Below are 26032 nucleotides of genomic sequence, written 5' to 3'. Positions count from 1 at the left end.
GCGGACGTAAGGTTCACGCATAGGAGCGAGGGCAGTGCGACGGCCATACGGAGACATCTTTGTTGTGGGCAAAGCGCGCCAACCGCAGGTAATAATTCTTTGGGTCCGGGCTACACTTATTGGAGTTCGTGGTCTTCAGGAATCTCGTGTTTACAAGGTAAACCTTCAGAAGCTAGTTAAATAACTAGTTCTCAGGACTGTCTGCATCAAAATCAGGATTGTGTGAGGCCTTAGAATCTGCCTATTTCGCCAGTTCTGAGAGTGATTCGTAAACGTTACGCTCCAATTTTGATGACTTTTTCAGCCCTTTAACTATGTCTTCCTTAGAAGTGACCCCTACCCTGAATGGGTCCACTAATCCTTCAAGATGAGAATCACGGGTAGATAGACGTTAGGTTTCACGGTAGTTAGCGGACTTGTTTTGTTTCCAAGGACTACATGCATCTAAATACCTATCTACTAACTTTCCAGAGGAAAATCAGCACCGTGCTCATCGCCAGCGGGACTGACTGAAGCCAAATCACGGAATAGTTTGTATTCCTCGATTTTAACAAACAGTCGAACAAAGACAAACGCATGAGTATGTACTTCTCTTAAGATAGAGGTGTTACCATTCTTCAAAATAATTTAGGAAGCCCTCCGAGAATTTCGTTCTTGGGCCCCTTCTTAATATTGGCAAATCATCCTTTAAAAATAGATTGATTTTAGGAACGGTTAGTCATTTCAAGCCAACCTTTTGGGGGAATTTAGAGACCAAACTGGGTAAGCCATCCATGACCAAAAACCTTTCGAAATGGGGGTTAGCCTGCCCCACTATTACCTTTCCACTTCTTAAATTACTTGCAGTTTGGTTTTTACTCCTGTCCCTTTCCCACTAGAGAAACTGAAATAATTTTCAAATGAAGATTGTGATCCAGTAACCAAATGCAAAGTCTTTCCCCTTAATCCTGATCACCCTTAATCTTCTTGTATCATTTGATTCTGTTAAATTAAACAAGACAAGATTCTAGTACGTCAAAGCACCCAACACTGTCTGGTAGTAAGTTCTTAAAGAAAAAAGAAAAAAGATGCTTTTTCTCCCTTGCCTGGAAACTGCTCCCTTGCTTTTTGTAATAAAGTTTCATATTGGGTCTTCCTTCTCTTCCGTTATTAATGTGGAAATTCCTGCTTATGATTCAAACCATGATTGACTGTCTTTGCACCCACAGTTGCCTCAAATCTTCTGCGGGAAAAGATGGTATTTAAATCTAAAGAAATTAACACATCCATTTTGTCTCATCCTGTTGCACTAGGTCTAGCCATTTCTTCCTAAATTCTCTTGAAGCTTTGATCCCAACAGGGTTCAAACTCAAAATCTCTCCCTTTTCCCAATCCAGAGAACTTCTGAATTTCCTTTTTCAGAGATGGCAAGATTTTTTTTTTCCAGTCACCAGGTTTCAAAATTCTAAAGTCATCTTTCACTGGCTTTTAAGTCCTCCTTCCTTTCGATTCTCCTACCTAAATGCCAACTGTCTACTTTCTCTGTTCCACTTGGAGACCATTACCCATCATCTGTGCTGTTACCCTTTTAACTGCCCCATTTCCAGTATTTTTCTTTCTGTAGTTCTTTCTAGATATTGGACCCACAAAGAACCTATTTTTACAGTTTGTGACATGGACATCCCAAATTTGAAGCCCCAAATACAAAAAGAAATGGATGACTTGAAGTTCTCTATAAATCCAAAAGTTCATACTGTAATACAATAATCTTTAAAAACACTTGAAACTGAAATAGCCTGGAAGGGCAGTATATTTAATATTGGATATTGAGGTTACCATTTATATGATCACTCCACTTTTTGGCCCAAAATCTTCAGTGGATCTCTAGTCCCAACCAATGATGTACAACTTCAACCTGGTGTTCTAAACCCTAATATGGCCCTCATCTTCTCCCATGCCATTTTATTTACCACTGCATATATGTGGGCGTGATGTGTGTATATATTCCGTATATTCTTGACCATCAGTTGTTCTCTGAGATTGCTTCATGTTTTCTTAACCACTTACCACCTGGAATGCCATCCTGCCTCTGATCACCTTCTGCTTCTTGAAATCCTAACTGCCCTTTAAGGGACCACCTAAAATGTCCCCTCTCTTATGATTTCTTGAAGCCTCCAACTTTTGAATCACTGTTGGTGCTTACAGCACTTGTCACATTCTGTTCAGTATTATAATTATTTATGTATTTCCCTTATTTTCCTCTCCCAGGTTGTAAATTTCACATTTGAGATCAAGGTCTATATCTCACTCATCTGGATATCTTCATGGAGCTAACCATATTGAGCATGTTGTAGGTCTTGAGTATAAAGTAATGAGATCTATTTTCTTGTTTGACTTGTAAATTAAAAGTAAAGATAATTCCAAAGCAATAGTTCTAAAAATGTTTTGAGCAGTGTCAGCATTTTTAGTAACACTGTAGAGCCTCTAAAAACCTAGAGAAGGTCATATTTTTCTGAATGTTTACATTGACCCTGGTTATTCAGAATTAGTTACTTTTCCTCATGTGTTTGATTGTCTCTTGGTTTTCAGTAGGCAGAGCTGGGATTAAGGTGAGGTGAATAAGGCACCCTTAGTTCTCCACCAGTGTGCCCTGCCAATAAGTCGCAAAGAATTCCTTAGAGACGATCAAGATTTTTTTTTCTAAACAGGCTTTTAAGTAGAGAAAATGAGCTCAAACACAGCATTTGTTACTGTACTTGTCAGCAGTAAAAATAAGTTTATTAAAATGGATTTCAACTCAAATGGATTTTTCAATTCAAAATGTTTTCAAATTAGATTTTTTGAGCCCAATTATGAGAATGTTTCTTAATATTTATTTGAGCAACAACTTTCTTGGTTTTCTTAGAATTATTATCTAGCACCTCTATTCATTCTGTTTTTTCGTTTCATTATATCTTTATTGTCATTTAACACAGCCTGAAGTTTCCTTACCTATGAGATTTCATATATAATGTATATTAAAGGCATTCATCTTTACCAATTCTGTACCTTTGAAATTTTATGAATATTTTTCCTTGAATGAGGAGTATTTACATTATAACTAAGAAAAAGTTATCAAAATATATGACCCATAATTTCTGTAATCTATACATTTTCCAGTTGATTTGTAAAAACCCCTTAAATACCTCAATAGAAAGTGAGTAAAGATATGACTAGGGGTTTCACAGGAAAAAAAAAAGTACTAATTGAATATACTAGTTTAAAAAACCCAAATACTAATTTAAAATGATAAATGTTCAGCCTCACCGGTAATGAGCAAAAAATGTAAATTAACACAAGACAGGCAAAATTGTAAAAGAACAGCAATATCCAGTGTTGGTAAAAGTATAAGGAGATGGGTATTTTCATTACATTGTGTTGATGCAACTGAACATTCTAGCAGTGTTCCTGGAGAGCATTTATATATATATATATACATATATATAAATATATCTTAAAGGCCTATGATTGCAAGTCCTTTGATTCTGCAGTTTTCCTCCTAGAGATTTATCCTGAGGAACTGATTAGACAAATGTGAAATAAAATGCATATAATATGTCCATAATAAAACTAAATGTGCATCAATTAATTGATTTCTATAGTAAATCCATGTAAATAATGATTAGTTCTTGTCTATATGAAAATATGTCCTCATTGTATAATAAAAAGTTTAATTAAAAAATTTGGTTTCAAAACAGCATGTTTTTTATCCCATTTTTGTTTAAAAATGTATTTACAGGAAAAAAGTCTGGAAGGATAATACCTTAATTTTCTTGGGTGTGGGCTCAGGGATTAGGTCATGGCAATTTTTATATTCCTCTTCATAACTTCTATATCATCTGTTGTTTTTACAGTGAACAAATACAATTTTTACAATCCAAAAAAATAAGCTTGTTTGCATTTTGAAAAAAATAAGACCAGATATATTTTTTTCAATTTTATTCTTAGACAATACAATAAAATATTTAAGCTATAATTACAGAAATATTAGTACATAACAATATTGTAATTTTGTCAATATATAATAATATAAAATATTCAATATATTTTAAGTATATTTCATTTGCTTATAGAGTAAATATTAAATTAAGTTTAGTAGCAGTAAGTTACATTGGATGCATAAAAAAACTCTGTAAGTTAAATTAGCAGTAAAATTCAAATTTAGCATTATTGTAATACTTTTATAAATAAGTTACTTAATGTCTATCTTGCAAAAAGAGCTCTGAGAAATCCATTATTTCAGCACACTGTGAAATTCCAAAACTGACGCCCCAAATTTAAAAGAAACGAGTTATTTACATTTTATCTACAAAGTTAAATCTTCCTAGCCTTATAAACTGCTGATAGGTATCTAGAAAGTAATGCACATGAGCTATGTTTTAATGCTCAATCTTAGAAGTGTGACTGAGCAACTGTCGATGTGGCGTCACTGGAATTTAAGGTTTTATCATTACTTGTCTTCCTCAGAAGTTAAACACTGATAAGACAGCAAGAAAAGATGGAGGCTTGAGGACAAGAAGAGGCCAGTTATTCGGCATTAGCACCAGTGTAGGGCTTTTACTTATTAGTAAAACTAGATGACCTTAAGGTCATTTGCGATTTTGGACTGTAAAGAGAGGTATGGATGGAGCACGAGTAGCTAGCTGTACCTGTAGAATTGTTTCCTGGGTGTTTGCCAGAGCAGTTCTTCTCAGTCTTTGGAGGACATGAGAAATCACCTGGGGGGCTTGTTACAACACAGACTCCTGGGCTTTACCCGCAGAGCTTCTGCTTCTGTAGGTCCAGGGTGAGTCCTTGAATTTGCATTTGTGACAAGTACCCAGATGCCGCTGATGCTGCTGGTCCAGGGACCACATTTTGAGAACTGCTGACCTACAGAGGATTTGTGGAGCTCAGCTGGCCCTATGCCATTATAGGACAGTTAGGACAGTAGGATATTTTTAGAGCAAAAAAGTCATAGTATAAGGTGAGTCTAAGTGGAAGGCCCTTCTTAGTTTAAATGTAAAAATGGCTTGACATCAGTCACATGAGCAGTGAAGGATGCCAACCGTGGTCACAGTCTGTGCTGTCCTCTGGGGTCACATCTTCACTTACAGAGCAACTGAGATTGAAGCAATAACCTGAATTTAAACATCAGCACCACCAGCTCCACCTCGGTGGCTCAAGAAGCATCTTCAGAGCTTTATCTGGATGTCTGGCCTCTGAGATGCATCAAATAGTGATTCCATCAGTGTAAATGGTTTTTTTAATGTTTTGTAGATTTTTATTTTCTTGACATTGTCCACACCTTGGCTTCTGCAACACCTAGGAGAAGCCAGAAGTCCTGGGTTTTCCCTGGGCATAAATCTTGTTTTTAAACCTTTATTGAAGCCTGCTGAACTATGATGATGAAATAGAAGAACAGTAACAAAGAACAAAAAGGGGAAAAAACTAAGATATGTGAGATTCCTAACAGAAACAGTAAGTTACATTTCCTGGGGTATTAGATCAGAAACAAGTCTCTATTTTCTCCCCTTAGTGTCTGTAATTTAGTGCAGTGCCTGGGGCATGGCTTGGTGTTGAATAAAGTCTTGTTACGTTGAATTAAGTAACCTTGGGAATGTATCAACACACTGAAAAGCAAGTTTTAAGACATTCAACCTCCAAGCTGCACAATCTGTACACAATGGGCTCTTTCAATGGTTTGTAACAATATGTAATATCAAAAACATGCTTTTATAAAGGAAGAATTAGAGAAGTAACAAGGGAATAAATCTTTAAACACCCAGGTTAAATAGAAGATTTAGAGCAAAGGAAGAATATTCTGAGCCTGATTAGCCAACAAATGCCTTAAGTTCTTTTATGTATTCCTGAACCATTTATTAAGGTAAGCACCAATATTTATAGGGATGGGGATAAAGTGCAATCTAGTAAGTGGTGTCCTTGCTATTTGTGTGGCAGTAATTAATTCACTAAGGGTAAAAATTGTATCTACTTTGTATATAAGCAAACTATATTGCCACAGTGAAATGAATTCGGTGGACAAATGAAAATATCTTTTAAAGAATGTAAACCAAAACCATACAGTATTTCCAAGGCTATTATGATTCCATCCAGAGCAACCCCCTTTTTGGACTTAGTCTTGGGTTATATTTGAAAAAGCACTAAACAATCCACGAACCTCAGTTCAGTTCTGGTTCCCTCAGACCTTAGGTTATTCACCAGGTCTAAGAGTCCAGTTCTGTTCACGATGCTCTGGTATTCCACTTGCTTCCATCCCCTTCCCTACCCCGGGTCTAAAGTTTTAGGAAGGTCGTCGTCAGGCAATCTAAAACAGATTCAGCCTCCCTGAGTCTCAAAGACTGAAAAGGGGCAAATCTTGGGAATCCAGTGGACCAAATAGCTCTTACCTTGCAGCGTCAAACTTTATACAGTCACCGTTTACTTAGAGCATTGGATACAAGAATATGATTTCAGTGATATTTTGTGAAAAGTCCACTGCCTATGATAAGGAAATTTGACACAGCACAGATTTAGAGACCAGTATCACAGAGACAGGATCACAGAACTAACTTAAAAGAATGCTTTGCCATGTGGGGAAACAAAATAGAAACTTTGTACTAAGCCATCATAGAGCCATACTTTTCAATTAGGGAAAAATACTTAAATAAATGCATGTTCTGCCTCATTACTTTGTTATTTAGGATGAAAAATAACAGTTCTGTTTTCTTATTTCATCAGTGTCTCCTCTTCATGCACACCTGGCAACGACTTATTATCTTTTCTAACTCCCCAGCTTTCACAGTTGATGGAATAGGTTTTCTGAAATCAAAAAACAAAACCAAAAAAAAAAAAAAAAAAAACCAAATCACATCAATTTCTAGATAACAGGGGAATGCTTCCTGGCTTTGAGATTTATTAATGAATATTGTAGCTCATCTAAACTTAATAACAGAGAAGTGTATTTCTGAAAAGATACACATTTCGACACTTTATCATTTTAGTTGTATTTCAGCAGTACTAAAGAAATGCAGGCCTTGATGCAAACTTACAGGTCATCTTTTCTGAAATGAAAACCATTCCTACCCTTTTAATACTCTGTATCACTCACAAGTCTTCCAATACAGTAAATCAAGATGAGCAGATCATTTAGTATTCTGATTCAGTAATCTATAAATTCATATATAAATACTAAATATCTTTCATAATGACAGAAATCATATTTTTAGTCTTTATTGGTACAGGAACACAAGCCATGGCTACTTGTTGACTCTAGACCACTTATCAACTGGGAGTGCCCAAGCTAAATAGGATTTTATCAGCATGAGGAGATTTCTTTTAAATGTGAGCACATAAATTCACAGGGAAAGAAAATCTAACACAGGCAAGCTTTGAATAATTCTGCAGTTGAGTCATCAGGTTAAACTCGACCTTGAATAGTTACCTGAACATTCTTTGGGGGTTTAATGAAGCCAACCAGAAACTGTAGGAATTTGAATAGTAGTTGCACGTTCCTCTTCCGTGACATTCTATAAAGGGACTGGCTCGGAATTCTTCCAGGCAGGAGCCTGGAGATGCCAGTGCTTGTCCAGCGCCCTCTGAACCTGCACTTGTGAACTGTCACAATAAAAGTATCCAAATAATAGACAGTGCTCAAATTTTCAATGCTCTAAATTTTTTTTTTTTGATAATAGAAGACAATAAGGAAAACCACCCAGAAAGCATGAATTAAACTTGTACTGCTTCACCCAGATTTACTAACATTTCAGGTACCTTCCAAGTTGAAAGATAGTAATCAACAACTTAGTAAAAGCTAGAATGCTCCTTTCCCCCAAGTCTGACAGGCTCTTTCTTGTCATTCAGGGGTCTGCTTCAATACAACCTCTGGTAAGCCTTCCCTGACCTCATCCCTGTCAGTCTGTCCCCTTATCTTGCCTTATCTCCTCGTGTACTGCTCACCATCTGAACTCAGAACTATTATTGTTATTTTGTCTTCTTGCTTCTGTGTCTACCACTAGAATATAAGCTCCATGAGGGCAGGAACTTTAGTTCCCTGCTGGTATCCTTAGTGCCTAGAATGGTCATTGCACATAGTAGGCGTTCAATAAATATTTGTTGGATTTATGACGGAATGAATGGACGTCTGTGAGTAATGGACCTCTTGGGGGAAAGGAGCAATCCAGCTTTTACTTTAGTTTTGATGACTAAGAAGGAGGAATAATGTATCATAAATGATGCAGCACAGATTATGAGTAACCCCAAACCACATGTGTGCGGGTATCAGAATCACAAATGGTCAACCCCCAGATTTCTTCACTTAGTACTTACATCTGGGCAATTTTTCTTTAAAAGGCTATTCTCTTAGTTCCCATCTTTAGAGGAACTTCAAAGGGGCACAATACAAGGCATAAAGATTTTGGAGCAGGCAAACTCATATTTCAATCCCAGTTTTACCACTTCCTAATTGTGAGATCTTGGGGAAATTACTTTACTTCATTCTTATTTGTAAAACTGTAGATGATAGAAACTACTTTACAGTGTCTTCAGAAGGATTTTGGAGGATGTATATGAAACAGCTGCCACATTAAAAAAAAAGCATTCTATTACCAATATGGTAGCTACTATTCACCTAAATGCCTTAGAATTTGTGGGTAATCTCTTTCTGAGAAGCCTAATTTTTTAAATGCTCCACTATTTACCAAAAAATAGCTTACTTAAAGTTAAAAAAAAGTATATTTGCATATTTTCAAGCAAATGTCCATGACATTGTGCATATCAATGTCAGGCAGTGTTGTCCCTGGGGCCACACCTCGCCCAGCCGAGTGTAAGATTCTAGGCTAATCTTTGCTGTGAATTTCCTGTGCCTTTTCTCCTTACCATGATGAAAGAAAATCCTTTCCAGAGAGAAATCCAGCCATGGGGACACGAGGGGATGTCAGTGGTTTGGCTGTGAACCGCTATGGCAATGGCAGGACCTTCACAGACGGTGCACCTGTAACATGAAACAGACTATGGCAGCATCACCACTTTCCCCACCGTGACGTGCTGCCTTACGTCCCGTCACAAACGAAGCAATTCACCCGCTCCCATCACAAAACTAAGGGATTGGCCTTTTACCTGCTAATATATGGCTCCAGGGCCCTGCCAGTAATCGGAGCCATGTCCATTGGCATCAGAGCTGGTGTTGACAGCCAGTATGAATAATCGTTTCGAGATGCAAAATTGCATACGTCGTTGATATTGCAGAATAAGAATGGCATGGTGGTAAATCGCTGCAGGCAGCTGCCGAGAGTTCCTAATTAAACATGAGACTGGGTATCACTTTAAGTAAATCAAAGTTATTCTGATTATCATTACTGATGGAGGCTAATTAAAACATAACCTATGGCAAAAACTGGAGCAAAACAACAACCCGAAGGAGCTATCTGCAAAATGTGTGATTGAAAAGTGTTAATACAGTAGAAATCAAAGATCCAGTAGGGAAACAAATCCTCCTTCGTCCTCCCACCCTTAACACTTCCTGTGGCCCCTTCTCATCAGTCTTGAGCTTGAGGACTGGCGGAGGCTGGTTACGCAGATGTCTTTGCTTCAGAGTATTCCCAGTGCTTCATATGTATATAATAGTAACCAGACAAAGCCTTTGAAAAGATTTACTTTAAAGATTAAAAGGCAGACAGATGATTCAAGTGAAGAGTGTTTGCACTGAACAGGACGAACTAGACTGGCATTTATGAACCAGCTCCTTTTTAGAGTTTACATTCCAGAATGAATATTAGACATTAGGCCAATAGTCAGGTTGTTTACATTTAACTTCAGAGAGAAGAACCCCACGCCATAAAAATGTACAGACTGTATGTGGAGCAAAGTGGCTGGAAACGAGAACGGGGGGCATTACCCAGGTCCTGTCCGTGGGATCGTTCATTTCCTTGTACAAAGAGAAGAGAAAATCCACTATAGAGCGGCTCTGTGCCTTCTGGACAGGAAGGAATCGCTGTGGTCTGGCTGTGCCGGGTGAAGACAAAGCCCCTCATGGCTGTCCCCCTTGCAGGTGGCCCAGTGTCTCCAGGTTTCCCCTTCGAGCCTGGCAGTCCATCGAATCCAGGCGGGCCTTTAAAAAACATGTTACACATGCTGCAATGCAAACAAAACCTCCAACTTGTTCCAAAATACTAATTTAAATGTTTATATATATGTCTAAAGCCTCAAATATAGAAAGAAGTCCTAAAGAATAATGGTTTATAAAATGGCCAAACAATATTCTTGACTATTATCACACAATGTCTCTAATTATAGATATTTGTGTGTATTTGATGATGAGTTTTTTGAGATCAGGTCTTCTTTATCTCTGTATTGCCCTGAGGTGCCTGGCATCAAGACTAACTTTACTTGCCGATAATTCTCAACACAGTTTGTATTGCAGTGCCCTCGGTCTTGCTGTGGTCGCATTCTGAAACCCAGACTTGGTCAATAAAAGTTTCAAATTAATAGAATTATTAAAAAGAGTTTTGTTTTTTAGCACTTTGAAGAACACTTTTGGGGGAAAGTCAAACGATTAACAGTGTTTTAAAGCACACTCATGACAATACTAAATCATAAGTGATTATGCAATTAATAGTACAATTAATATCATTAGCATTCTATTTGAATTTTTAAAGACAAATCTCCAGTCTTTACAGTTGTATTATAGTAGATCTGGGCACATGCCAATAAGCTGGGAAATCACATTTAGAATTTTTTCTTACTTGAACAAAGTCAGCAATCCTAAAAACATAAGATTTGGATATCTAAGTATTTTCTAGAAGGGTGTTTTTAAAACTTTTGCAGAAGGTGGATTTTGATCCAGGCATACTAAATTGACACATGTAAGCTTATGTGCAGATTAAAATACTTAAGAGGCCTCTTTTCAGGACGCACATATGAGCTGTGAGTTGTATTCAAGAAAGGGATAGTTACAAGATGGCTTTTCCAAAAAAGGATACTAAGTTTCTCTTTTATTGATATGAAGGTAATATTTTTCCAACCATGTACTTCTGTGCCATTCTTATAAGTAGGCTATTAACTAAGAATACAATATTGGCCTTTCTGAAAATAGAATTGGTGTGCCCTTAGGTCTATCTGTCCTCAAGTTAAAAAATTTGAGTACATTAGCCCAGTTAAGAGAGAGGAAGAATGGTCTATTCCAATAACATCTGATTTTTTTTGTCTTCTTCCAAAAGAACGTTTTGCCTCTGACTTCTAGTCTACTCTGCACAACACAAACTGAAAGATCTCGATTACTCTTGTAGTCACAAACTCCAACAAGGCTCCTGCCTCTGTGTGTATATATGAAGAATAGCTCTCCTTCAGTGACGGAGAAGAGCCAGCTGTTTGATTACCTTTCTCTCCTTTACAACCTTTGTTGCCTTTTTCTCCAGTTGGTCCAGGAATTCCTGGTATTCCATCCTTGCCTGGTTTACCTCTTGGCCCACAAGGTCCTAGGCAAAAAACCAACACATAGGATAAAAGGCTGGGGTAGCCAACCATCCCGGTTTACCCAAGACTACCCCAATTTCAGCAATAAACGTCCTGCAAACAGAACAGACCCTCAGCCCTGGGCAATCTGGGACAACTGGTCATCTAACTTGTTACACCATACTTTCCAGGGGGAAAAAAAGACCCTAAGAAATGAACTAGGAGTATATGAAATACAGCAGTTTAAAATTGTGCTACCATTTTGATTTATGCTGTTCCAGAATTCACTATGCTCTCGTATAGATCAAAGTAATAAGTAATCTTTCTCTTATCTCCCAGGTGATTCAGGCAAACTTAGAACACAACAATTCCATTTAGAAGTCTATTACAATATGCTAAGCCTTGAATAAAGGGGTTAGTTCAATTTCTATGTGCTAATATTTTGAAAAGATTTCATAATGTTAAGCATACATTTGTATTTACTTCTTTTCCAAGTGCTGTACAAAGTGTTAGAAAAGTATAAACACAAAGGACTCAGGTTTATTTGGGCAATCATTCAGAAATACTCAGAGCTCTAAGACTGACAGTTGTCAGAGAAGATAGACAATACTTCTACCTTAGTAAAAAAAAAAAGGCATGAGTGCCCCGAAATGTATTTGCTCAGGTTCATGCTATACACAACAGTTTTCAATAGATTCAATAGATTCAAAAGGTCTTTTATTTGCTGGTCAGGAGTAAAATGAGTTCAATTCTAAAGCTGATTATTAAAAACTCTATAATATGTAACATTTTCTATGAAGTATCGTTTGCTTCCAAAGCACTTCACAGGTATTTTTATTGAACTACTTCCTAGTGGTCCAAGTCAGTGCTTCCAGTTCCACACCTGGGATTCCCGGTGGCCCTGGGGGCCCAGGTTCTCCTTGCATCCCTGGTTCCCCAGCTGGGCCAGGGGGCCCTGGGCTTCCTGGAAGGGAGAGGATCTGAACTGTGCCAGGGTCTCCACGTACACCTATTAACATGAACATACGAAGATGATGGCTTTAATGATAAGTTAGTCTTTCTTTGGGGAGGCAATACTAAGAAAGTAATATTTACCAGGTGGTCCTTTTGGCCCAATTCGCCCTGGAGGTCCAGGTGGTCCCAGAAATCCTGAATTACCCTTCTCCCCTTAAAAAAAAAAAAAAAAAAAAAAAAAAGGCAGTGTAATTCCACTTAGAACAATGGGTTACCTAGCTCAGGTTCCTGATCTGCTCTAAGGGTAGCTACTGGGAGTTACAACTGGAGATTATGAACTCTGTGACAATGGCTACAACTTAATTATATTCACGTGGGTTTTATCATTTCATTTGGACCCAACTGGTCATATTTAATGTCTACTAAATACATTTTAGAAATAGGCATTAAGAGCTAGTATTTTAGCATTGAAGGAGAAGAGTTCTTTAGAGTTCATTTTTTAAGTTCAGAAACCAATTTAATACTTAAGATTAAATATGAAGTGACATTAAAACCTGTCTTCCTGGTGAATTATACTGGTTGTCATGGTATCTGCTTTCTCAGCTTATTACCCTAGCTTTACTAGTAGCCCAAAGTCAGTGACGTTAGGAACTCTCATAAGCTCATATAGAATATCTGCTTTAAGGTAAACTATCAGAATGGGAAGATTCCTCTCCCAGTCTTTGACATGAATAATAGTTTACCAAGAACCATTGATTTGGAGAAATACGCTCTTTTAAAAAATCTTGATATAATGTAGATATTACATCCAATTATTTAGAAAGAACTTAATACTAAATACGATATTCATAGAAGAAATATAATAAAACAATGATATTACCAAAAGTTGGCTGGCAACTACACTATAAATTGTCCACTCAATATCAGAACTTGGGGGTAGTGTTAACATTTGCTTACATACACCAGAAGAGGCCTAAGTATTTTTTCCTTTGGAAGATAAAATTTTCCAAATAGAGAAGTGCAAACTCAGTAGTGTCACATCATGGACAGTCTTATTCTGAAATCTAAGAGAGTAATTGGATGTGTTTCATGGAACATATTTCAAAAGAACTGATTTTATGAATCTTCTCTCTATATTCATCTAAATATTTCACCAGAACATTTCTTTCTTTAGCAGAGCCTTTCTGTAATTTTTCAAATCTTAGCTATTCCTTTCCTAAGACTTGGGGGAGTGACAGATGGTGCATCTTTCCCCCTCACCCATCCAATGTCTAGTGAGATTCTTCAGAATCACTTGCTTTGCTCTCTTAGCTAATCTGCTCCTTGAAGAGCCAGTGGTTGAAAGCATTGAAAAGGCTCCCTTTGAAATCCACCTTGTCCTCCCTCGGACCTGGAACACAGTTTTGTTCACTTTGGCTACACTTACTGTTTAGCATCTGTTTAGTCTATGATAACAGACTCCCTGCTTACACAAAACAATACCAGTGGATTTAACCAGCTAAGACAACAAATCCAATATTCAAAATGTCATTCAAGGTCATAGCACCCTTATGGGAGATCTGATTATTTTCTGAAATCTGAAGCTTAAATTTATGTGTATGAATATTTTAAATTAAAAAAACCTCCAAATTATATGTCTTCTCTGATTAAAAACATAATAAAATTTAAAAAGCCCCATAAAAATGCTTAAACCTGCATATAAAAACTTACTTACCCTCTTCCATTAAGAGTTTGGTGTATGTTCTTTTAGATTTTCAGCTTTTAAAAATGATCGCACATGCACAAGGTAAAATAAACCATTCAAAGCAATACTGTTACCATTGGTGGAGTTACCCATTCCCTAGCCTGACACTGAGTACTCTCAAACATAACCACTTTAAACTGTTTCTGTTTTACATTTTTCTGGTTTATATCTTCAAGTCCCCTGGAGCTGGGTGCTGGTGGAGTCTTCCTTCTTTATTCATACTGAGGTCCTATTTGTACCCCAACTGTCTGTAGTAACTGGAGGGGTTCAGTAAACATTCGTGTGCCCTAAAATATGAATCACGGTCATTGTCTTTGCATCCAAAGAACAGTCAGTGCACAAAAGCAGTACCTTCCATGCCTGGAAATCCATAGAATCCAGGGTCACCTCTGACCCCTGGCAGACCTGGGACACCTGGTGCTCCCTGTTTCAAATAAGAAAGAGCAGAACCACAGACAAATTTTTAAAATCACAATACTTAACATTGTTTTTTTAAAAAGGAAATATGATATGATATTACATCGGGTCACAATAAGCTGAAGTTGACAGACATCATTTTTACCTTCCAATCCAGTATCTCACCTCCTGTAACTCCTGTGCCACCGAGACCTCATCTTAAGGCTATGATTTTCAATAAAAAAGAAGATAAAAACTACCCTTCAGCCCAAGGGCAAACTTCTGATGTTAAGGTATGTTGGTGTGAGAATTGGATATAATTCGATATTCTGTATCTTAAACTGAACTGCCCAATATTTGGAGATCTTTCAGGAAGAACAAGCACCAGGCTTCTAGACTGAAAATTATAAGTTGTGTTTGTAATTTTCTTGCCAAGACAACAGAGTTGCTGTTGGATTGCAGCCGCCATTGTCATTCTAACTAAGCCATCAGAGTTCTAAATTACTCTGGTCAGAGTGGTACAAGTAAAGGGATGGGAGCAGGAAGAGGATGTCAGGCAAGTTTTGACACATACTTTCAGCAAGGATGCAGTGATCTAATGGGGAGGAGATGCTTCTTCCTTATAAGGCTTACACTAATTGCTCTTGTGGCCACAAGATGCTCGAGCAAGGCCAGGGGAGGAGAGGGGAGGGGGCATGGCTTCTGAAAAGAGTTATATGTCAGAATGCACGTTGACTCTATACTCTTAAACTGTCCATATGAATTAAGATGGAATGCTATTCGTTGAAAACAATGAACGGAGGTCATGAAAAATGCCAGCAATAACAAAACTGGTCTTTGAGCCAGCTGTCTTTGGAACAAGAAGACCAAGAAAGGAAGAGTCTTATCTCTTAGATAAGGTGGTGTAAGGTTAAGTAAACAGGAGGGAGAGAAAACAGAACCTTCTGATCAGGGATTCTCAGGTTTTTTCCGTCTGGCCTGGTCTCTCCAGGCGAAGGTAACCAGGGAGGAGGACCTTGCCTGAGGCCCAGCCCTGGGGTGGGGAGGGAGCTGTTTCCTGCAAGGAAAGAGCTGTTAAGGGCAGAGGGTCAATTTTGACATCCATCAGGAAGAATTCTCTTTCAAGTGCAAATGTGGAAGCCTAGGCTGACTTTGGAAGCACAGAGGATTTAAGAGAAATTACATTTCCAAACCAGACTTTCCTCATCCCAGTGTCCTTGGACGGACTTTCAATGTGATCATAGGACTAGTGTTTGCCTCTTTCAAAGAATCATGGAGAACATGAGAAATACCTAAGACCGGAGATGGGCAAATATCTCATTCAAAAAAAAAAAAAAGTTTTAGAAAAGTAGATTCTGGAAACCAAAGACCAAGAGAGCTTAAGAGAGCTTAACAGGTTTCCTACAATAAGCCATGCTAAAGTATCTCATTATCCATCACTAGTGAAAACTCAACATTTATCACATAACTCCGATTTCCTCATCAGTTTCTAAGAATTTGATGTAACCAGAGGAATCAGGCTTTTCAGATACACTGCTAAGAGAAAGCTCGGAAGGCAGTCCTGGGGCTGAGTGAGATTCTGTGAGTTGAGAGATCTTAACAGGCTGGGAGCATGAGCCTAAATGAACAAAATGATATCTCAGAAAGATAAATGTGAACGTTCTGCACATTATTTGCAAATAAAGAAGCAGACAAGACAAAAAATAATGCAGAAAACATAGTAGCAATTCATGAGGTAAAGGCACATGGGCTTTTGACGACTTTGTGTGGTGAGCACAATGTGACCAGGCAGCCACACAGCCCATGAGGGGCTCTAGGCTGGGTTATCAAGTGAGATGTCCAGGATGGTGAGACACCCCCATCCTCTAGCCACTCCGTGGGGTACTGAGTTCTCACTCCTGGAAGGTGTTTGTCCCAGGGGCTGCATGTTTAAGGTACTGACAAACTAGGATACACTCAGAATAGAGGTGGGGTTGATGAAAGGTTAACTTGAATTTGAAAAAAACAGGTATTTATGCGGAGAGAAAATACTTAGAAGGAAATGAGAGCTATTTACAAACACTGGAAGGTATGTTGTGGGGAGAAAATAAATAGACATTTAGAAGATGGCAAATTTCAAAGCATGTTAATAGAGAAAAATTACGTTGTCATCTAGAGTGACCCCAGACTCTTAGGTGGAATTGTTTAGAGTCTACGCAAGAAAAGGTCAGGAGTGACATAGAGCAGGGTCCCATACTAGACTTTCAAAGGCCACTTAGAGACCAAATCTGTCCAACTTTTAAGATTCTTTGATTCTCTGAACCTTCTGGGCTCTGTCTTCTTTTGGATGCACTGCACAGAAGCATCATAAGTGGGACATATTTATTGTTTCCAGGTAGATCTGATCCTGGCAATTGATTTAGAAGAATAAGACATCAAAATGATTTTCCAGACTTACCGGATGACCTGGTGGCCCCATGTCTCCTACAGTTCCAGGTGGACCTCTTGGGCCAGGCTTGCCCATAAATCCTTTGTCTCCTTTTATGCCTTCTACAGGACTCCCTGGAGGCCCGGGGGGCCCAGGCTCACCTGAATTCACAAAAAGCCTGTCAGTATTGTCAGTCAGGGAGCTTCTCAGGTTCTTGTGGCCCGTGAGACGCCCAAGAAAGGCCACAGGAGGAGAGGGAAGGGATCAGGGGTCAGTGATCCCTTTGAACAAAGAACACACCCTGCACCTTATCCTTACCCTGAACATTCTTTCCCTTGTGATGGGGTTGCAGTAATGCAGACAGAATGAGATAATGCCAGCCAAAGCACCCGGCATGAGGCAGAAACTGTTTCTCCCCGGTGACTGTCAGCTAGAGCAGGATCTGTGCTAACCCAGCATCTGACAGAGTAGCTCAATACATATTGGTGAATGGAGGCATCTCTCTCTTTCAGGCTCATTAATTTGGTATTTATTAATTTTTCAGGCCCCTCTGCCTAACACCAACAGCCTTACTGCACTCTGTGTGAGAATGCGGGGGAGGGGATGGGAAGACAGAGGAAACCAGAGGCAAAAAGAAGCAAGACAGTCACACGAGGAGAAGGTTCAAAGCTTCTGATGTCAAATGTTACTTTTGTTCTTTCATCTTATTTAAAAGTAGACTCTCTACCTGGGTCTCCTCTTAAGCCCGGTGGACCTTCATCTCCTTTTTGGCCGGGGATGATGGCACCAGGAAAGCCTGGTGGCCCTGGGGGTCCTGTCATGCCAATGGGCCCTCGAGGCCCAGCATCTCCCACGGTCCCTTTCCTGCCAGGGAGGCCAGGCAAGCCCGGGACGCCCCTGTCTCCTTTGGCTCCTGCAAAGAAAAAGGTCTGATAAGTTTCTGTAATGCCCCTGTGCTTGGTGTTATCACTCTCGGTTATCCCTGATAATGGAGACTCTTTGCTTAAAGGTGTTAAGATTCACCATACAATATGCTTTTAAAAGAGGCTGGCAAAAGAAATACAGGTCTACAAGGACTGAGTCTAGACTCAGTTCTGCCTCCAAGTGGCCATTTGAGCCTGGCAAAGTCACGTGACTGTTACAAACTCTCAGTTCCCTTAATTTAAAATTAAAGATAATACCTGACTTAATTCGGTTATTTAAGTATCAAGCGAGAGAATAAACAGATGGAAAAGCATGGTGTAAGCTCTGAAGTGTTCTGTGCATGTTAACCACAATCATTATCTGATGAACTTTAATTGCAATGACATTATTAAATCACAGATAATTCAACAGAGCATTAAAATGCTAAACTTGATGGCCCTGGTTTGTGCTTCATGTGTTGCCCAGCCAAACCTAGACAAAGGAACAACAAAGCTGCAATCCCCATTCTGTCCTCTGGTGGCTTCTCCCCCACGTCACAAACACTAGTCTGGAAAGGACAGAGGTGGCAGGAGGTTTGGGTTTACCAAAGAAGGCCTCCCCAAAAGGTCACACCTTAATGCTAATATTTTTCATCTCAGAGAACCTTCAAGAAGCCGTGCTTTGATATTCATGGATGGAAGTGTTGTATGCATGGAAAATGCTCCCTCTCTTCTCCCTCCCATCTTTGTCTTATTCTAGAAATAATAAATGGCATGAAGATGGGAGACAGAAGAAAGGAAGAAGACAAAGTGAGGATAAGGCTGACGGCACAGAGGAAGAGCTTGGGAGGTTACCGATTATGCAGTGAAGGCTTGGAGTGATGAAAATAAAATAGATAAATATTGAATACCCAGCCCTTTGTCTGCCTTGTTCATTAACTTTTTTATGCCTGTAATTTATGCTTTTAAAAGAAAATATTTAGCTGATTTCAGCTCACTTCAAGCTCTGAAATGCTGGATTTGTACCACAGGGTCTGGCGATGGTCTGAGGCACCAAGATGATGTCTTGGGTTGTATATTCCATGTCCATGAGCTGCTTCCTTGTTTTACAATATGATTTCTTTTTAGGATTTAGGAGAATTAAACTAACTAAAAGGATGCACACCTTCCAAGTCTCAATGAACTCTTCTCTTATGTTTAGCTGTCCTGGAGGTACTGAGGTGCATAATCATTTACTTACATAATTAGGATTTTTTTTTTTTTAAGCCTTCTTAACTTAAAGTTTGATCGTTTTTTATCAATGTATATTTCTAATGAAGTGCTAAACTGATCTCATTCCAAATGGTTAAATGGTGAGCTTAGCCTAAGAAAATGAACAGAAACTCTCCTTTTGACCACAATTCTAAACCTAGGCTGTGAAAAGCCTTCCTGTTCATGGGGAAGGAAGGGGGCTGGGAGATGTGAGGGACACTGAGCTCAACCCAGAAGATTATCATATCATCCAGAAACAAACAGGAAAGAACAGCCCTTGTCTGCTTTCACAGCTGAGCTGGTAGGTCGGGGGCAGTTCCTGCCCCGTGGGGTTTCTCAGTAGCATCAGGCTATTCTTTGCTGGTTCTTTTAAGCATCAATAACCAGAGGCCTTCACTGGGTTTAGGACTGTTTGCTAATAAAATACTCCCATCTGCAGGACCCACAGCTGAGAAAGGTGCAGTGTGCAAAAAACCTAGTATTTCTTCTGGCAGGTTTCTCTACAAAACGGAAAAAGTTGAAAGAAGCTGCTTATCTTATAAAATACCGGCATGAGAATTCCAGACTTGCAGTCTGTCAAACAAAAAAGCTTGTCTGTACTTTGAATGACACATTGCCGTGTCTGAGATGCTGACGGCGTTACTGGGAAGCCCTTAATAAACAGTAAGTAGCCCGAGCCACAAGCTGGCTCTGGGGGTTGGAACCAGACCTATGAAGATGACAAAGCGGGAAAGGATTAGTGTTATTACTGCATCTGAGAACAGCAGGGAGGAGACTGCTTGAGAAACCGTGAACTCCACCTCCATCTTTTTAGGTGATGGATTTAAACTGTGCAAACAATGACAACAAAACAAATACATAAGAAGTCCTTTTTATGTTGAAAGACTTCCACAGAAGGAAATTCCAAACAGAATCACAATTTGTAGTTTGTTCATTTTACTGTGATGATAATAATGAAGCACTTTTCCTGGAATACTAAGAATATAAACATCTCATGTTGCCAGGGGCACTTCGTTAATTTAGTATGTTAAGCTTGCTTCATCTATCAAGAATATTAAATTAGATTCTGTCCTTGAAAATGTATGTCACTAGGTTCAGGAAGGAAGAACTACTCACCTTGGGCACCAGGTTTCCCTCTTGGGCCTGGAAGTGCCCCCAGCAAACCTGAAAGAGAAAAATTTAACAGATTAATATTTTATATATATATGGTTTATATTATTATATACATTAATATATATAACTTAGTCAGCTTGGTCGACTTCATTTTGGCAACAGAAAGAAGTTTAATTATCACACACCCAGAATACGTTAAAGATCATTAGTTCTGTGAGAGAAGAATTTCTGGAGCAGTGAAGGATTACAGTGTTACTAATGAGTCTATGAAAAGTAAAATGAGTGTGTCCAAGATGATGAGCAAGCTCTACCCGTTTCTCCTTTTTCTCCTGCTGGACCAGGAATTCCATCACGTCCTTGATCACCTCTTTCGCCCACTGGTCCAGGGTTTCCAGGGAATCCTGGAGGGCCTGAAGAAAATAAAACGTCATTCAAAGAGAGAACTTACTATCAGATAGAGAAAGACAAATTTTTATCACTTATATATGGAATCTAAAAAAAATGTTACAAATCATTTACAAATCAAAGATAGACTCATGGGCATAGAAAACAAACTACGGTTACCAAAGGGGAAAGGGGGGGAGGGGTAAATTAGGAGTTTGGGATTAACAGATACACTCTACTATACATAAAACAGATAAACAAAAGGGCCTACTGTATAGCACAGGGAACTATATTCAGTTTCTTGTGTTAACATATAATGGAAAATAATTTGAAAAAATATATATGTGTGTATACATATACAACTGAATCGCTTTACTATACATCTGAAACTAACATTGTAAATCAATCACACATCAGTAAAAAACAAAATTTAAAAAAGGAAAAAAACAAAACAAAACAAAAAAACCCAGCAACCGCCCCCCCAACTCCTAAAGAAAGAGAGGATTTACTTCCTCTCAGTGGCCTAATGTGAACACCAGATATGTGGAATTCTGTTAGAGGTGTTCATTTTTCAGAACTGTAGTTATGTGACGCTAGATTCACTGTGAAAACCATGGACAGACTAATGCTATCAGGAGGATCTCACTTCGGAACGTGTAGGTTGGCAGACTGTTGAATTAGGTAGATATAAACACCGAACCTCACTTTTCTGCACTGCTGCCTGGGGACTGAGGAACTGGGAGCCACCTTCTCAGGAGCAGGTGTGGGTTAGAGATACAAATGTACTGAGATTCCAACCTCAGGAGAAGATAGGCTTCCCTCACAAAAGGGAACCAGACAAAGCACAGAAACGGAACCTGGAGGGCCTTTTATTCCTGGAAAGCCAGGGAAGCCTTTCATTCCTTTAGACCCCACATCGCCATCAGGGCCCGGCTTTCCTGTAAATGAAGAGAGAGGGGAAGGGAAAAAGAAAACCGAAAGATAAATGATTCCAGCAGAGGCTCCCGCGGTCGCGTCTCACGGTCAGCTGTGCTCACGCTGGCCTTTAGGAGGCGCTCTTGCCACCAGTCACCTCGGGCTTTCGACCGGGCTGTTACTTCCCCAGAGAAGCTCAGCAGAGATGTGTCCAATAATTTTCAAAGGTGTGCGGATTCCAGCCACGTGGACTGCTTCACATCTGATGTATAACTTTAATTGGGAGTTAAATCCATTGAACATTTCTATGTTTGAAAAGGTAGTTTACGTAGTATCTTTAGGTAAGAGCTGAAGCTGCAACCCAATGGTTTCGCAGTTGTTTTTAATCAAACAAAATGAAAACTTAGATTCAAATAATAGGCAAATAAGAAAGCAAGCCAATGTTCAACTTGGAAACATGCCAGGGGGAAAAAATAACAAAACCCTTGGACATCAGTGTTAAGGGTTGAATTGTTTAGCTCCCATATACATATGTCAAAGTCCTAACCCCAGTGTCTCAGAATATCACTGTATTTGGAGGCAGGGTCTTTAAAGAAATAATTAAGTTAAAATGAGGTCACTAGGGCAGTCCCTAATGCAATATGACCGATGTCCTTATAGGAAGAGATTAGGACAGAGACACACAGAGGAAAGACACAGGGAGAAGACAGCCACATACAAGCCAAGGAGAGAGGCCTCAGAAGAAATGAACACCGCTGACACCTTGATCACAGACTGCCAGCCTCCAGAACTGTGAGAAAATGAATTTCTGCTGTTTAAGTCCCCCCACCTACGGTATTTGCTATGGAAGCCCTAGAAAACTAACACGAATATCATCAGACCGGACATGGAACCAACACTGAGCGTCTTTGGGCTGAATTCGTCGAGGCAGCACTTCCAAAGTTTCATTTACAGGAGGAGGTTTGTAGATTTTGGTTAACCAAACTGGACTGAAATTAGCGCCTCGTGATTAACTGCGTCTTCGAATTTGAAGACGAAAGTTTAATAAAAGCAACTGTAGCAGAAAAGCCTGAATCGCTTTCTATTTACTATTCTAGGAGGCGAGGGCCATACCGAGCATCATGCTTCCAGGTTTTGGGGTTGTAAAGCCAAGGCTCACCTGGGTGGCCGGGACTTCCGGGACTCCCAGGAACTCCCTCAGGTCCAGCAGGCCCCAGATGTCCAGGGGCACCAGGCGGCCCTCTTTCTCCTTTCCTTCCCATGTCACCTGGCAATCCTGGAGCACCCTTAAATTCAGTCAAACACCTTTAAAATTCTCATATAAGCAGGATATGTGATCAGAGTTAAGTCCCAACTGTATTTGTTTGCGTTTCTTTATTTACTTATTCATTTAGCAATTCATGGGGAGCATCTGCTATGTGCCAGCTCCCGGATAGCTGCTGGGAACAGGGTGGCTGCACAATTTGTGGGGTGCGCTGCAAAATGAACATGCAGCTCTCTTTAAAAACAATCAAAAGCAATTCAAGACAGAAATGGCAGAACCAAGCATGGAGTCCTTATGAGTATGGGACCTCTGTGGATACATGAGTTCTATGTCCTGTGCCCACGAAGCCAACTCTTACCACGTATATAATGGCCACCATGCACAGATAGGTGATAGACACAGTTCCTGCCTTTATGGAGCTTTAGAGACCAGGGGAGACAGATAATAATCACACATGTGCAGAATTTCAGACTGTGATGATTTACTCATGGGTGAGAAAGAAACAGATCAAATGGATGTGTGTCCTTCAAATTCTCTGCGTGCAGGTAAAAGTATGTCAATTGCGTGTAAAACAAAAGCTTTTCATATTTAATATTCATTAAATCTGTACTTTACTTTTATGATAAATCAGAACATGTGGCTATGATGATGGCTTACAAAGTCTCAACGGTGGCTGATTAAAATATTCTACTCTGCTACTAAGATTTGCCAGCATGATAAAACTAGCTCATTTTGTGTTCAATGCACAGTTTTAAAAATTTCTTCCATGGCGACCTATGAAAACTTTAAATCTAAATGAAACTATTAATTAGCTGTCAATTAAATCAAATACATTTCCTCATTCAGAAAATATCTCAGTGGAAAGAGTCTCTTTCTGTGTCTCTGAAGACCTAGTCTGAAAATAAAGAGCAAAGGAAATTTGTTTGTGCACCAAGGAATAAAGGATTACTTTCTTGGATCTTTGTGGTTTCTACAAATTTTCATTCTTGTTGTTTTATAGCTGGAGAACATGATTGGTGGAAATCTTTAGGAAAGGTGTTATTTTATTGGCCCAAAAGAGGGAGAGAAAGTTTGCTAAGTAACAATTTTAATATTTTTGGAGTCATGTACTCCTGTAAGTCTGATGAAAAATACAGACTCTCCCCCACCCCCAAAATATTTGCATCCAAACATTTTGCATTCAGTTTCAGGAGACCAGCAGGCTTCTTTGGATCCAATAGACTTCCCTAGTGTTTCATGGAATCCCACGTTAAAACCCCTTGCTTATGGGAATTTCTACTAATTATTCTCTAGTGACTTAGCTCTGGCTCCTAGTGTGTTATATGCAGAGACGTTGGAAGGAAATAAACCTGAAAAAACAACTCAGCCCCACTGAAACCTTTGGTTGCCACTTGGTTCAACATACTAGTGAGGATTTTGACATCCAATCTCTAGTTGACAGAGCACAAGCACAAGATAAAAAGCTTCTGTGTAATGCAGTAACGATACTTAAAGTTCTAAAACAAGAGTGACAAATATATGTATCTTAAGATTTTTCCTGCTTTTTAATGATGCCCTAATTTTATTTTATTTTATGTCTTTTCTTATATTTTAATAAGACAAGTGTTTTTTAATTACAGACTTGGGAAATTTATTTTTATAAGTCTGTGTGTGATGAATCCATAGTAGAGATTGGCCACTTTGTATCACAAGAAAAACAAACATTGCCCTGTCAGCTTCTACGGGCCTGTGATCACTGCCTCCTTCTGGCAGCGCACTTAAATTGCAGGGACAGTTAGGTGAAATCTCTTGGCGGCTGCAACTGGAGGGAATAAACCCAGAAGTTGAAGCTGTGTGATAGGCATCCTCAGTTGTAGAGAGAGGAAATAAAAAATAAATAACTTCCTAAAAATACAGTAATATCTTCAAATTTCCCTGCCCACAGTGAATCCAGATACTTGTTGATATTTAAAAGGGCTTACTCCATCATCAAAACATAAATACTTCAGTGGCCTATATACCTTTGGTCCTGGTGGTCCTGGCCTTGTGCCTTCTGAATAACCTGGCTCTCCCTTATCTCCTTGGAGACCAGGAATACCTGGGAGGCCTGGTCTTCCGGCTAGACCTGGGAATCCCAGGGTTCCTTTCATTCCTTTGGAACCTGAAATTTGGAAAGAAATCTGGTAAAATAAGCCAACACAGTGATCTTGGTTTTACTTCTGACCTTTGCCCAAACCACCTTTCTCTTAAGGGGCTGGTTTTTCAGAAGCACCAATGCATCAGGTAGTCTTAATGGATGATTCTCACACAATGTAAATATTTATTCTGTTCTTGCTCATGTTGTAGTTGAATATGGTGTATTTGTCTAATCTAGTTGTTTTACACTAACTTTCTACCAAGTGGAAAATCAAAATGACAGACATAAAAAATCTAGAATTGGGACCCATTGTGAGCTTGTAGACTCATAACAGGACCTAGTGTGTTACCTGGCAACCCCATGTTTCCCACGCTTCCTGGCACACCACGTGGTCCTGGCTCACCGGGATTCCCAGTGCTGCCCGGATCTCCTCTGGGGCCTTGAGAACAAAGAAATAGTCAGACGTCCTGTGTAGTTCCTTGACAAAGTAAATGCTCAACAAGTACTGGTTGCTGGCACAAATGAATGAATCCAGAGCAGCCAGACCAGCTGGTTTAGGTACTTGTTTAGCTGCCTTTATGCCTTCAATTAAGGAAGGGACTGGGGACTCAGAAAATGTAAAATTAGAGAAAGTTTGATTTTTGCCACCAGGCCTGGATTTCAAACATCAAAATCATCCTAGGACCAATACCAGCAGGAAAGAGAACGCATCCTGCGGCCATATAGTAATAGATTTCCTAGAGCAGTATTGAAATTTCATTGCCATGCAATAAATTTCATCACTGATGTGTCACAGGGAATAGGGGGCTACTTTAATTGCTTTAAAAAATTACTCTGCAAACTCAATAACTTGCTGCAAATAGAAGGAGGTAAGTTTGAAAACCTCTAAAGCATTATCTTACTTTCTTCTAAGATATGTGATGTTGTGATAAATTATAGTTTATAATACATATCAGCACTTTCAAAATAAAATTATGAGTGCAAAATAGAACGTCACGTAGGTTAATATTTTTTAGTTAATACAGGCTGACTATAATTTGGTTAAATTATGAGAAGCAAATTTCTTGAGGCAGAATTCATACTGAACCCAGTAAGTCTAGAGACACACATTTTGTTACATTTAGATCTAGGAAAACTT

The 26032-nt window shown here is 39.2% G+C and overlaps 1 protein-coding gene and 1 long non-coding RNA gene across 3 annotated transcripts in view; one reads left to right on the top strand and one right to left on the bottom strand.

The window, feature by feature from the left end:
- The first annotated feature begins 23 nt into the window (after nucleotides 1-23).
- Nucleotides 24-18766, top strand: LOC135321167 (uncharacterized). 2 transcript variants are annotated; one of them, XR_010380706.1, is made up of 3 exons: nucleotides 24-88; nucleotides 14721-14835; nucleotides 18612-18766. It is a non-coding gene; the product is annotated as an uncharacterized LOC135321167 (long non-coding RNA). The 2 variants fall into 2 exon arrangements; XR_010380705.1 differs by having other exon boundaries at nucleotides 56-157.
- Nucleotides 6651-26032, bottom strand: part of COL4A3 (collagen type IV alpha 3 chain) — a 130668-nt gene continuing 111286 nt past the window's right edge. The window contains 17 exon segments of the mRNA XM_031452296.2: nucleotides 6651-6819; nucleotides 7442-7614; nucleotides 8875-8989; nucleotides 9115-9292; nucleotides 9893-10105; nucleotides 11373-11471; nucleotides 12332-12457; nucleotides 12544-12615; nucleotides 14498-14570; nucleotides 16980-17110; nucleotides 17677-17862; nucleotides 20219-20266; nucleotides 20527-20625; nucleotides 21457-21537; nucleotides 22674-22800; nucleotides 24779-24918; nucleotides 25244-25333. Of these exon segments, the coding sequence (XP_031308156.2) occupies nucleotides 6735-6819; nucleotides 7442-7614; nucleotides 8875-8989; nucleotides 9115-9292; nucleotides 9893-10105; nucleotides 11373-11471; nucleotides 12332-12457; nucleotides 12544-12615; nucleotides 14498-14570; nucleotides 16980-17110; nucleotides 17677-17862; nucleotides 20219-20266; nucleotides 20527-20625; nucleotides 21457-21537; nucleotides 22674-22800; nucleotides 24779-24918; nucleotides 25244-25333 (2036 nt within the window). The 3' untranslated portion in view covers nucleotides 6651-6734.

This window comes from Camelus dromedarius, chromosome 4 (genome assembly GCF_036321535.1).
Source record: "Camelus dromedarius isolate mCamDro1 chromosome 4, mCamDro1.pat, whole genome shotgun sequence".
Classification (NCBI taxonomy): domain Eukaryota; kingdom Metazoa; phylum Chordata; class Mammalia; order Artiodactyla; family Camelidae; genus Camelus; species Camelus dromedarius.
This window is presented reverse-complemented; position numbering and strand designations above follow the sequence as displayed.